Raw genomic sequence first — 13235 nt, forward strand, 5'->3', positions numbered from 1 at the left:
TTAAATAATTAATTTATTCCAACAAATAAAATTAATTTAGCTAAAGAGCTAATAATGAGCTGAATTGAATTTAAACCAAGCTCAAACGAGCTGAATTAAGCTCATGTGAGCTAAAATAAAATTCGGTGAGCTGAACCAAGCTAAATAGAGCTTGAGGAGCTGAATTCAAGCTGAAATCAAGGGCGTCCTTGGCCAGGGTCGTATCAAGGTCGATGACCGATTTGAGAGTATTATTCGCTAAGTTGAGTTTACCTTGAGATGGAGGGTTGCTTGCAGAGTTGCAAAAGAGGCCTACCTTAGTGGATGAGGTTAAGTTGAAGCAACCTCTTGATGCGTCTCCTATGCCTCGATTTAGACAGATTGAAAAGGGTAAGACTATAGACTTTGGGTTTCATTCCAAAAGGGTCTTGTGTTATCATGGGAGATATTGTGTTCCTAATGATAGAGATTTGAGATATTGGTGGTTGGGTCTTAAGCGTGAGGTAACCAAGTTTGTGGTAAAGTGTTTGACGTGACAACAAGTTAAGGTTGAGCATCAATTTCCTTCTGTCTGGTTGCAACCTATTCAGATTCCTCAGTGGAAGTGGGAACGTGTGACTATGGACTTCATTAGTGGGTTGGGTTTGACACCTATTGAGAAGGATTCAGTCTGGGTGATTGTGGATAAACTAACTAAGTCAGCTCATTTTCTGCTTGTCCATACAAATTATTCATTGTAGAAGTTAGCAAAGTTGTACATCTCTGAGATAGTGACACGTCATGGAGTACCGATATCTATAATTTTTTATCAGGATCCTCGATTTACATCTTGGTTTTTGAAAAAATTACATTAGGCTCTAGGTACTCGGTTGAATTTTAGCACGACTTTTCATCCACAATTTGATGGGTAGTCAAAGTGAATTATTAAGAATCTTAAAGACATGTTGAGGGGTTGTGCAATCGACTTTCGAGGTAGCTTGGAAGAGCACTTTCCACTAGTAGAGTTTGTGTATAGCAACAATTTTCAGTGGAGCATTCAAATGGCTCCCTATGAAGCATTGTATGGTCGCAAATGTTGAACACGTCTATGTTGGATAGACTTGGGGGAAAAGAAGGTATTAGGCCTAGATTTAGTACAGAGTCCGAGAACACTGTTAACCTAATTTAGGATCTTTTGAGAGCAGTAACAGATCGACAAAAATATTATGTTGATTTGAGGAGGAAAGATATAGTGTTCAGTGTTGAGGACCAGGTATTTCTTAAGATATCATCGTGGAAGAAGGTACTAAGATTTGATCGTAAGGGCAAGTTAAGCCCGAGATTTATTGGACTTTTCAAGATCCTTAAGAGGATTGGACCAGTGGCCTATACATTGGAATTACCTCTAGAATTAGACTGTATCCTCGACGTTTTCATGTTTCTATGCTGAGGTAATATCGATCTAACCCATCTCATGTGGTTCCTATTAGAGAGATTGAGGTAAGTTTAAGGTGTTAAGGCAAAATGAGATTCCACTAGTGAAAGTCTTATGGGGAAATAAAGGAACTAAGGAAACTACATGGGAACCCAAAGACTCAATGTGATGACAATATCCCCATCTTTTTGGTAAGGTAAATTTTGAGGACGAAATTTCTTTTAAAGAGCTTAGAGTTGTCACGCCTCATATTTTATATTTAATTTCTATTATATTTTAAATAGTTAAGTGAAGTAGCATAGTGGTTAAGAGCTTGATTAGTTACCTAAGGTCTTATGTTCAATTCCCCACACTTTTTTTTTAATTTGGATTATAAAACTTTGGTCAACTCTCCATATGACGTTATCCCCTATGGTCCCATATAGGAAAAGATTTCTTTCCTCCTTTTGAGAATAAACCTTCCATCTTTAACCCCATTTCACTGCATATGTCCCTCATGATCCACTTTTCAAGCCTTTGTCCCCTAAAACTTCCATTTCCTCTCAATTTTCTAGCTTGAACCATCCATCCCACCAAAAGTAACTACTATTCACTTTTTTCTTTCATTTTCTTTTCTCCTCCTCCCCTTTTGGTCATTCTTCCTCCTTGATCCTCCATTTATCATCTTTTCCTTTCATTTTTAGCCTTAAAACACCTCTTTTTCTCTATCTTTCTTCCACCTTTCCACCACCAATAGTTGGCAACACCACCACCTCTTTAAATCAATTTCACAAAATTCTAAAAAATCGGTTCATGAAGATGATGGATTTTGAATTTCTTTAAATCACCTCACAAATCATATTTAATCTTGATAAATAAGATAAAAAAATCTTTTAATTGATCTATTTTGAGTTAGAACATCCATTAATTTGTGGATTTCCTCTCAAAATTCAAAATCCACCATTAAAGAACCATGTGTTCTTAGAAAAAGATAACATTGACAAAAATCTTTTAATTGACTCTCAAATCATGTAAAAATGTTTCTAATCATATAAAAAAAGTTAGGATTGAATATTACCTTTGATTCGCTCTAAAATTTTTGATTGAAAATCTTGATTTAAGAAACTTGAGAAATTTCGGAATATTTTTGGCTACTTTTGAGAATAATTTCAGGTGAATTGAAAGAGTATTTTGAGAAGGAAATTGGTTGGATCTATTCTCTGATGATAAATCTTTAAAATCATGCAAATAAAATGAATTTTAAAGCTCTCTAATCTGATGTAAAATGTGTGAAAAGTGGGCTAGATACATACTGAAACCACCCACCAGAAATTTAAAAATTGGGAAATTTGTCTAATGGCCACTCCCACATTTCCCTTACTTTACCATATAATTAGTTCCCTCCAAAATTTTGAATTTTAAGGTTTATTTTTCATAAAAATACTCTAAATTTTCCCTTGTTTTACAATAAAATCCTATTTAATTAATATTTAAAATTTACTCAAATTACCTCCAATAAAAATTATTTTAAAATTCTTTTCCACCCAAATTGATTATTTTCACTAATAATTATTTAAAATTTTTAAAATTAATTTTTCAAAAATATATTTTTTAATTTTCCAGATTATTGTTTAATCGATTTTAGATGAAATTAACCTCCTGAATTCAATTAAAATTACTAAAAACCTTATAAATTCTTAGTTTCGCACTTGAAACCCGAAAAAATATACCCGAAACTACTAGAACCGGTTTAGAGATATTACTATCATCATTGCCTCTTGCACTAAATTTCCCTTCTCCTTTCTTCCAACGATAGCAAATACGACTTGCCGGTGAGTTTGAACCATGGCATGTACTCGGCATCTGTCACCGTGTCTACTGAGAAAAATAGTTTGTGGACGAGCACGCTCCCAAGCCTTGATATGTTCCTTTTGTCGCTGCGCTCAATTATCATCATTCTTTCCCCGTATGTCCACATATGCAACTCCTTCAGGTCTTACGGTGGCGACGAAATTCGTTGCCTCCACCCGAACTGCCGCAACACCCGATCCGATTCATCCATTTCCACCGTCGGATACACTACCAACAATACCTTGCCGTCCCACATCTCTCGATTTTCCAACACTTTCGGAAGGATGCAAGAAATGACATCGGTGTCGGCGTATGACATATTTTCAAACTGAAAAGCAAAATTGTCAATATTGTTATGTACGAATTTTTTTTACGAATTATTATGTAATTAATATAGATACGAAAGAAAAAGTAACTGACCTTGGCTTCCGAGCATTGGTCTAATAGCAACCTAAAATCTTCCAGCTCCTCGGGCAGTCCCACGTAACTAGGCCTACGGTTCCACTTGTACAAGCGATAGGTTAGTCGAAACGCATAATAAATAAATAAAATTTACTGTACAAACTATGTATTTATTATTAAATTATGTTTACCTCATTACCAACGGGAACATGTATGGGTCGATCACTCTAGGATGTAGAAACGATAGTCGCCACCAAGCCTATGATTGCAGCAGGAGCAGACAACCACCGATCAACATCTTATTTGGTACCGTGGCCCGACACATCTCCCGGTATAACGTGGAAAAGATGACCAATCCCCAACTTAGCTTTCCGCATTCATTGAATTTACTAGATGTAGTAGTTACCTTACGTGCACCAAATTTCGAGATTTTTCGGGCATTAAAATACCCTTGATTAACCTCATGATGAATGCTCGGGCGAATAGCTCTATGACCTCCTTCGTTTGGTCTTAAGGGAGCTCGTCGAAATTTATCTCCAACCAGTTGGCCGATTTCTGACCACCTTCACACTTGTCCAGGACCTTCCCCAGTAGTGCTCTAAAGAGATCCACTTTACCCGAAACGACTGCTGATCCCATGATAACTGGCCCATCCACTGGCAGACTGAGTTGTAGCGATACGTCCTCCAGTGTGATTGTACACTCGACGCATAGAAGGTGGAAAGTGTGTGTTTTGGGCCTCAATCTTTCCACCAATACTAATTAGTGTAAAATCGAGTTTGCAACCCTTCAGTCATGCGAGACGTATGCAAGAATCTAGCTTGTTGCAAGTGGCCACAATTTCAAGGATCGTAGGCTTTCCCATATTATGAATGAACCCTTCGGAACACGATCATTCGCTTATTTACATAATAAAAAAATTCAAATTAAAAAAATATTTAAATTTAACATAATTTAAAATTTTATCTTACCATTATTGCTTAGGCAGTGGAAATATGATTGTCATCGAAGTGAATTAGAAAGACATCCATTCGTGAAAAGTCGATTTGAAACGAAATAATTAAAAAAATATTTTTAAATGAAAATATTAAAAAATTTAAAACAAGAGAGTTGAGAGAATGATGTGAATGAAAGAAATAGAACTTGAGGATATTCATAGGGTAAATAAAAATATACCACTAGGGTATTAACTTTTTTACCCTTGGTGCAACAATGTTCAAAAAGTTGTTGTGATGGAAAACACATCCAACTTGCCACACTCTTCATTTCTCTTTCCTAAAATCGAACTATTTTCTTAACAAGTAAACAAAAACCCAAAATCCTAATTTAAAAATAAAATCAGCATATTTTACTAATTTTGCCCCATACTTGTCATTGAGATTGTAAAAACATTATAAATTACATTGGATTCCTTTTATTATTTTAATTTACACATTTATAAAAAAATATTGTATAAACTTTTGGCGAGATTCCCGAGAAAACAGGAAATGATATCCTAGAAAAAGTAAGAAACGACGACCTTCAATATATATTGAAGTCATACCCTCTTACTCGCTTCATTTTGGTTTTACCCTGTTTAATATCTTCATCGAAGACCAACAACCCAGAGAAGAAGAAAATGTCCAAGGAGCAAACTTTCATAGCCTCAATCGACCAAGGCACCACCAGCACCCGGTTCTTCATCTATGACAAATCTGCTCGAATCATCGGTTCCCACCATGTCGAGTTCACTCAGTTCTACCCTGAAGCCGGGTACTCCTTTCGAAAATTTTCCAAATCAAACTTTCACGTTGCTTTTATTTTTTTTCACCAATATAAAATCTGGGTATGATTTTATATGACATGAAGATTGAAAATTTTGAGGTATTTAATTATTGACTTATCTTTTTCTTTTTCAAAATTTTTCCGGGAATTTTGGGGGTTGTTAGGTGGGTGGAACATGATCCAATGGAGATATTGGAGAGTGTGAGATCTTGCATGACGAAGGCACTAGACAAGGCTACTGCTGATGGATACAATGTTGACAGTGGACTGAAAGCAATTGGATTAACAAATCAAAGAGAAACAGTTGTTGTTTGGAGCAAATCTACTGGTTCTCCTCTCTATAACGCCATCGTTTGGATGGATGTTCGTACCAGCTCTATTTGCAGGTAATCATTTCCTTTGTTTTTCCTGTTTGTTACTTGTTTGCTCGTTCTTTTCTTTTTCCGGATAAATAAACATAATGGTTTTATTTTCATCTCGATTTTCTCATCCTTAATGTTGCTCAGTTTTTTGTTTGATTTTTTTTCTTTTGAATTGGGTGTCAAAGGTCTTGATTTTTGAAGAGTTCCAATCATGAGCACGGAACATTTTTCATACTCGGAATTGGGTTGATGTATATTTCTTCGTTTCTGTAATAATAAATTCCTCTAGTTTTTGTTCCATAACCTGGTTTGAGTTCTATATTACTCTGATTAGGACTCAGTTGAGTGTTCAACATCTTTATGTGCTCAACTTTTTCCAAGATTCCCATGTATTTCGATACTCCTTGGAGGATCATATCATGTACCAGCTATCGTATGAGTCAGATATCAGTGTTGAATACATACACTTAAAAGAAAATTGAAGAGTCGAACCAAAGATTGTTTGAAGTTTCATTTACTGCTGTGTACTGATTGTCTGAATTCCATATATTTGAAGTTTGAGTTGATCTTTATATTAGGAAATTGGAGAAAGAACTGCCAGGAGGGAGAACACACTTCGTGGAATCATGTGGTTTGCCTTTAAGCACTTATTTTAGTGCAGTGAAGCTGCTATGGTTGATGGAGAACAAGGAAGAGGTTAGAGCTGCTATTAAAAAAGGGGATGCCTTGTTTGGAACTATAGACACATGGTTAATCTGGAACTTAACTGGCGGTGTAAATGGTGGGATACATGTCACTGATGTCTCTAATGCATCACGGACGATGCTCATGAATCTCCAAACTCTCGATTGGGATAAAGCGACGTTGAAAACTCTTGGAATACCAGCTGAAATTCTGCCAAAAATTGTAAGTAATGCTGAGGTCATTGGTAAAATCGCCAAAGGGTGGCCTCTTTTTGGTGTCCCGATTGCAGGATGTCTTGGTGATCAACATGCTGCAATGGTTGGTCAAGCTTGCCGTAGGGGTGAGGCCAAATGCACTTATGGAACTGGTGCCTTTATCCTGCTCAACACGGGTACTGCACCCGTTAAGTCAACCCACGGCCTCCTAACCACGCTTGCATTCAAGCTTGGTCCAAAAGCACAGACAAACTATGCTTTAGAGGGCTCTATTGCTATTGCTGGAGCTGCAGTTCAGTGGCTAAGAGACAGTCTTGGGATAATTTCCTCTGCAAGTGAGATAGAAAGCCTGGCATCAAAGGTTGATTGCACAGGTGGGGTTTACTTTGTTCCTGCCTTTAATGGTTTGTTCGCTCCATGGTGGCGAGATGATGCTCGTGGAATTTGCATTGGAATCACAAGGTTTACAAGCAAGTCTCACATTGCTCGTGCGGTTCTTGAAAGCATGTGTTTTCAAGTTAAAGATGTATTGGATTCAATGCACAAAGATGCAGGCGAGAAAGGTGAGGTCAAGAATGAAAAGGAAGAGTTTTTGCTTAGGGTGGATGGGGGTGCCACTGTCAACAACCTCCTAATGCAAATTCAGGTTAGGCTCTAATTGGTATCAACTGTTTTCTCACTTTTTTTTTTCTTGATGTCAACGAATTTATAAGCATTCCAGTTTGGCCTGTAAATAGCCCTGACGGTAAGAGTTCTTGATGACTTATATTATTTTGGCTCAATAACTTGCCATATGAACGTTTATCCAATCTTTCTTTATTTGGCGCAATGGATTCTTTGTAAAATAGGACTGTTTCTCTTTTTATGTATGGATAGAGAGAAATAGTGAATCATATAGAAGATAATTTCCATGGGTATAATTGTTGGTAAAACCTGATCAACGTTACCCGAATTCAGATATTAGCATCCGATATAAGTATGTGTCCTACATTTGCATAATCCTGTACCTATGTTTGCAAAATGTGTTGGACATGGTTACTTGATGAAAAATGAAGAGTCGGGTCTGTTTTGCGATTAAAAATGTTTTTCTTACAGTCTCAGCTGCCATGCGATATATATAATCAAAGAGACTGCTTGTTTAGTGCCTTATTTTCACCTGTCATGTTTCTGCTGAATGATTGTTATTCCTTGTTGAGATCTTGTCTAAACCATTCGTAGTCGCTCATCTGATGATAAAATTTTGTCCTTTCCGGGGCTGATCACAGGCGGATTTGCTGGGAAGTTCTGTGGTCAGACCAGCTGACATAGAAACAACCGCTCTCGGAGCTGCATATGCTGCTGGAATAGCTGTAGGAGTGTGGAAAGAAGAGGAGCTTTTTGCTTCGGGACAAATTATCAAAACCGCATCCATATTCTCCCCAAAATCAAGTGTAGAATGGAGGAAGAAGAAGGTGGATTCTTGGTGCAAAGCTGTTGAAAGAACGTTTGGTTTGGCTGATCTTGAAATGTGATACAACAGTTATTTCTGTTTCGACTTCCTGGTGACCATAGTCTCGTCTTTTGTAGATGTTTTATTTTATTTTTGAATTTACAGACAAAACCCATGCTTATATTCAACAGAATAAAATGCTGAATGTATTACTCTGGTTGTCAGTGCTTTGCGTCAATGACAGTCACAGACATTATTAAAGGTTTTAGTTTTCAAAATTTCCCTATGAAGTTTGCTGTTCTGTTGGTTTCACTGTTGAAGTTGCTAAATTTCTTAAATTAAAATGTCATGTTTAATGGTTTTACTTGTATATTAAACATGAACATAACACGGACTACTAATTGTGCCAAAAATTTAATTTTTATTGTGTTAATCGTATTTAAATGTGTTGTATAGTTTCTATTATTTTGATTTGGTTTTTTTTATTAATGTTACGTGTGTAAAATTATCAGATATTTAATTGGATTTTAATTATGCATATTTGTCAATGAATAATAATAATAATAAAGTATTGGTGAGCAGAAATATATTTCCATTCTGAAAGCATAAGTTGCTTGTACGAGTCATTCAGAATGAGAGTAGCGTAAGATTTGGAAACTCTGATTCTGAATGATGATTTAATTTAATTTATGTTTGGAGATGAAGGTTATGGATGTGACCCAGTGGTTTGAAATTCAAGTAATCTTATGTTGAAAGATTATGATGGTCATCTTAAAACTTCCGATTATGCTCTCAAGTGGGTTGCGTTTTGGATTCGGATATATAGGATTGCCACTAAAATGGATGATTGAATCATCGTGTCACAGTGCATATTGGATGGGGCAACTTCCTTCGTACATTTTTCAACCATTGCAGAGGATGGTGAAGTAGGAAAAGTTGCCTAACGTTCGTCATACATGTGGCCAAATTGGGCATGTACTATGAGGGGATAAGGGGGTCAAGCTGCTTATGATGACTGGTTTAGGGTGTCACAATCCCATTAGTAAGAGTGATCTTCCAAGGATGTTTGCTGCCACTGTAGGCACCTTGAGCTCAGGAACTTTTGCGTACCATTGAGGGAAGGAAATACTCACAATTTTTAGGACTCCTGAATTTGTGGTCGTCCGAAATCAGTTGCCCAATTTTGGCAAAACCTCCACTGTTGGGGATAGTATCCTGTGTTCGGGAGAAGTTGGTGATTAGTGCTATTAATTTCCAAATTCAAAAATTAGGAAAAAGAAAACAATATCTCTGTCATACATGGCATTATTTTGTATAAAAAAACCCGGCTATATATTTTTCAAAATTCCTCTACTTCAAAGGGACTTATCTTTCTTTAGGCCCATTTTAATCAAGCCTTACAACAAGGACAATATGTGATAATGAGGCGAATGAACAAAACCTTAATTAGGCGGAAGAAACCAGCCTCGCGTAAGATTCCAATCAAATGGGCTTTAGCTTTGCCCCGGGAAAATTAATTATTTACTTTCTAATTCAAGAAAGATCAGTAGGTTCGAATCAGCGAGCTTGGGTCCTAATCTCATCGGAATTGCTATGGGCTTGAGATCTAAATTGGAATAGCAATTCCAAGATCTAAATTGCACATCGGATCAGTAGGTTTGATTCAGAGAGAAAAAAATCGTACAATAGTTTTTTCCCAATTACCTACTTTCACTAAGTGGTATATTTCAATCAATAAATTTTTTCAATTCAACGTATTGAACTGATAATTTTAAGGATAAACTATAACTTTTACAATTTCTATTTTTTTACAAAGGCTAAAATAAAACATTCTTTCTAGTTTTTATGATTAAGCTAAAACTTTTTATTCTTTGTGTCTTAACTAGAAACTATATACAATTCCCTTAAGGCTTTCTAGTAAAAGACCTTAAGTATACTCTTTAATTATAAAGGAAAAAATGTGAACGTGTTTTTTTTACAAGTGTTAGCTCATTTAAAGAATGAAAATGAGAATGATAAAAGCAATATTACAATAAGCACCTAAAAGACTATGTACGGGAGGAAATCAGAAAAAGAAGATTAGTGAATTCTCTTAATTTCAATGTTTGGATGCATCTCTCTAGAGTCTTTACGTGTTTTTAACTTGCATTTATACCCTCTAATCAGTTTGGAGCCGTTGAAGGGGATTTTCAGTTGTTAAAAGTATTGGTTTCGTACATTAAATATAGCCTGTAAATTCAAGTTTCGGTACTTAAGAGATATATATTAAGACTTGGGCAAAAAAATAGCCATTAAAAAAACTAATCTAGTGAGACTTTATTTTAATGACTCTACTACAAATTAGCAAATATTACACTTTATACAAATTATTTTACAAGATTTACAAGCCAGTTAAGTAATCTAAGTAAATTATCAAAATTAGTACTAATCAAATAAGCAAATTATTCCCTAAAATAAATAATTTATTTCTATTAAGTTAAATATTTTACAATGAAGACATTTTATCATGTTTTACCAAATCAATCAAGCATTAATCAATTAAATAAAATATACCGATATTTCTAGAAAAAACCCTACCTAATTATTTATTTTAATCCTAATTAATAAATAGTAATGATAGGGATGAGTGCGGAGCAGGATCGTAATTTTGTCCCAGTTGTAGATTTGACTTAGTGCACTAGACAATTGGAAATAAACTTAAAATACACAACTTGAAACACAAATAAATCCAAGTCAGATAAAAGAAATAAATAAAGCAATTAAAATAAATAAGATAAATAAAACATAACAATAAATCAAAGATTAGAATAGTAAAGAAGAAAGTAAAGAAGAAAACAAAGAAGATAGATGGAAAAGATGGAAAAGATGGAACATGACATGTAAAAGTCCTAAGGAGCCTTAGAAACAAGAATAATCTATAACCCCCTTCAAATGACTCTAATTTTCTCTCTAAGAAATAAAAATTGGCAAGAAAAAGTTTGAAGATGATCCCCACAATCTAAAAAGATTGTTAAAACTCTTCTAAAAGAAAACTCAAGAAAAATTCTTGACCAGAAAAACTCAAAGAGAATTTATTAACTCAAAATAGAAGTTGTTGAATAATAATTAATTTATTTATGTACAATGAAGAGACCTTTATATAGGCGAGCTAAGTACATCTAAATAAAAATTAAGTACATTGAAACTTTAATTACCCTAAACATGAAGTAATTTTAAACTAAACTTTCTTATTGACATAAAACTCCTAAATAACTTAAAATAATTAAAAATTATCCAAAATTTGGAATAAATAAATAATAAAATAATAAAACTTAATAAATAAAATATTGGGCTTGTATATCATAAAAATTATGCTTGAAACTTGAACCCAATATGATTTAAACTCGAATAAAAAGCCCAAAACTCGTAATTTCTGTAATAATCCCGTTTAGAAATTTTGCTCGCGCGATTTTCACTAAAAAGATTATAGCTTGAGCCCCCAAACTCAAAATTGAGTGATTCAAAATGAGTTTCGAAGCTAAGAGATAGATCTTCAAACATTATGTAGATATCTAGGTCCATAAATGTTTGGATCCCATCCAAAAATTCGTCGCAAGTTGATTAATCTTTTTTAGTTTGAAAATTGACAGCTTGGTTGAATTGATTTTAATAATTTTCACCCATTCCGTGCACGTATCATTCCTTGTTTCCTAAAAAAGATTCATCCTCACATATTGTCTTTGATCGAATCTTGGTTTGATTTGCTTGGCCTTTGACCTTGTTGTTGGGCCTTGAGGTAGTGTAAGCCCATCACATCCATGGGCCTAAAATTTGGATTTGAGACTCGCATCATTCCCCCATTCCTTAAGAAGATTTGTTCTCGGATCTTTAGCTATAGAAAAAGAAAACAAATATTTACCTAAGCTTTCTTGTGCACCAAAACTATCTTAAGGATCAAAGACATGATCCCCCAAATCCTTCAAAAACAAACGACCAACACTAAACAATAAATGTTAGGCACATGAGTGTTCAAGTAAAAAATAACCTGTAACTTTCTTTGAATATGCATGATCATCCATAAGAATTTCCAACGATGAGTCAAGAATTTCACATAATAATAAAAGTCAAGAAGGTTAAGATTATTATGTAAAAATTCATTGTTAAAGTCTAAGGTAGAAAATGTTGTTGCAAGATCAAATGCGTAAGATTTTGTAATAAACCTATTGAATGCAACAAAAGTACACTTTACAAACCTAGATAAACACATAAAATCAATTGAACTTCTAAACCAAGGTTTAATGAAACTTGACCAACGAGAAAGCACGTCGTAAGGAAAAATACAATCAGTAGCATACTTATCAAAAACATTCAAGGTATGCCTACATATTGCAATGTCCAATGTGTCTTTACTTTTCTTACCTTTTATCATTTGTGAAGAATTTTGAATGTTCAACTTACCTCTCTCCTACAAGTAAAATCTTCTATCAATGGTAGAGTAATGTAATTGGAAGCTCGTCAATGGATCCTTTAAATCCTGTAACAAAGAAACTCCACTAAACAAATTTGAGTTATGGTTAATTAAAACATAAGCATTCATCACTTTTGTATGGGTATTTTCTTGCTTTTCATTTTGTTTTTCCACCCAAGAACTCTCCAATTTTACCTCATATGTATTTTCACTCACCAAAAGTGGACCATTAAGTAGACTTTTATCACTCAAGGTCTCTTTTCTCTCAATCTTTTCATATGATTTTTCCTCACTTCCCATATCCCCCTTACAAGTATTATGAATATTCAATTTAATACAATGTATTTCAGTAGGAGAACATGACGTATCTATCTCATCTAACTCCATAGATTCAAGGAAAAAATTCTCATTATCATTCTTTTCTGGTTCACAAAGTTCACCATCCCAAATCTTTTTTCCACTAAAGTAAGAGTCAACAGAAGGCACAAAGTCATACTTACTGTCTTCTCTAGTTGGATATTTAATTGGACATCAGAAACCCTCATGATCTTTTGAACTACACCAATAATATTTTACAACAAAAGGGACAAAGTTATACTTACTGTCTTCTCTCATGATCTTTTGAGAGATCAGTTGTACTCCTCCTTTCATTTGGCCATCTCTTTTTGAAGTTACCAGCTGATCATTTAACTTGAACATGGCGTCAAAG

The 13235-nt window shown here is 34.7% G+C and overlaps 1 protein-coding gene across 1 annotated transcript; it reads left to right on the forward strand.

Moving 5' to 3' along the window:
* The first annotated feature begins 5141 nt into the window (after positions 1-5141).
* On the forward strand, positions 5142-8357 carry LOC105772514 (glycerol kinase). The gene is made up of 4 exons (XM_012593806.2): positions 5142-5377; positions 5554-5775; positions 6330-7296; positions 7916-8357. Exons 1-4 carry the CDS (start codon positions 5244-5246, stop codon positions 8159-8161), a joined length of 1569 nt encoding a protein of 522 aa, XP_012449260.1. The 5' UTR covers positions 5142-5243; the 3' UTR covers positions 8162-8357.
* The last annotated feature ends 4878 nt before the right edge of the window (positions 8358-13235 follow it).

This window comes from Gossypium raimondii, chromosome 6 (genome assembly GCF_025698545.1).
Source record: "Gossypium raimondii isolate GPD5lz chromosome 6, ASM2569854v1, whole genome shotgun sequence".
In the NCBI taxonomy this organism is placed as follows: Eukaryota; Viridiplantae; Streptophyta; class Magnoliopsida; order Malvales; family Malvaceae; genus Gossypium; species Gossypium raimondii.

Bases quoted from the DNA above. Each gene is read 5' to 3' on its own strand.
- LOC105772514 (XM_012593806.2), top strand. From the start codon at position 5,244: ATGTCCAAGGAGCAAACTTTCATAGCCTCAATCGACCAAGGCACCACC. The intron at 5,776-6,329 runs GTAATCATTTCC...TCTTTATATTAG, and splicing joins CGTACCAGCTCTATTTGCAG to GAAATTGGAGAAAGAACTGC. The intron at 7,297-7,915 runs GTTAGGCTCTAA...GGCTGATCACAG, and splicing joins ACCTCCTAATGCAAATTCAG to GCGGATTTGCTGGGAAGTTC.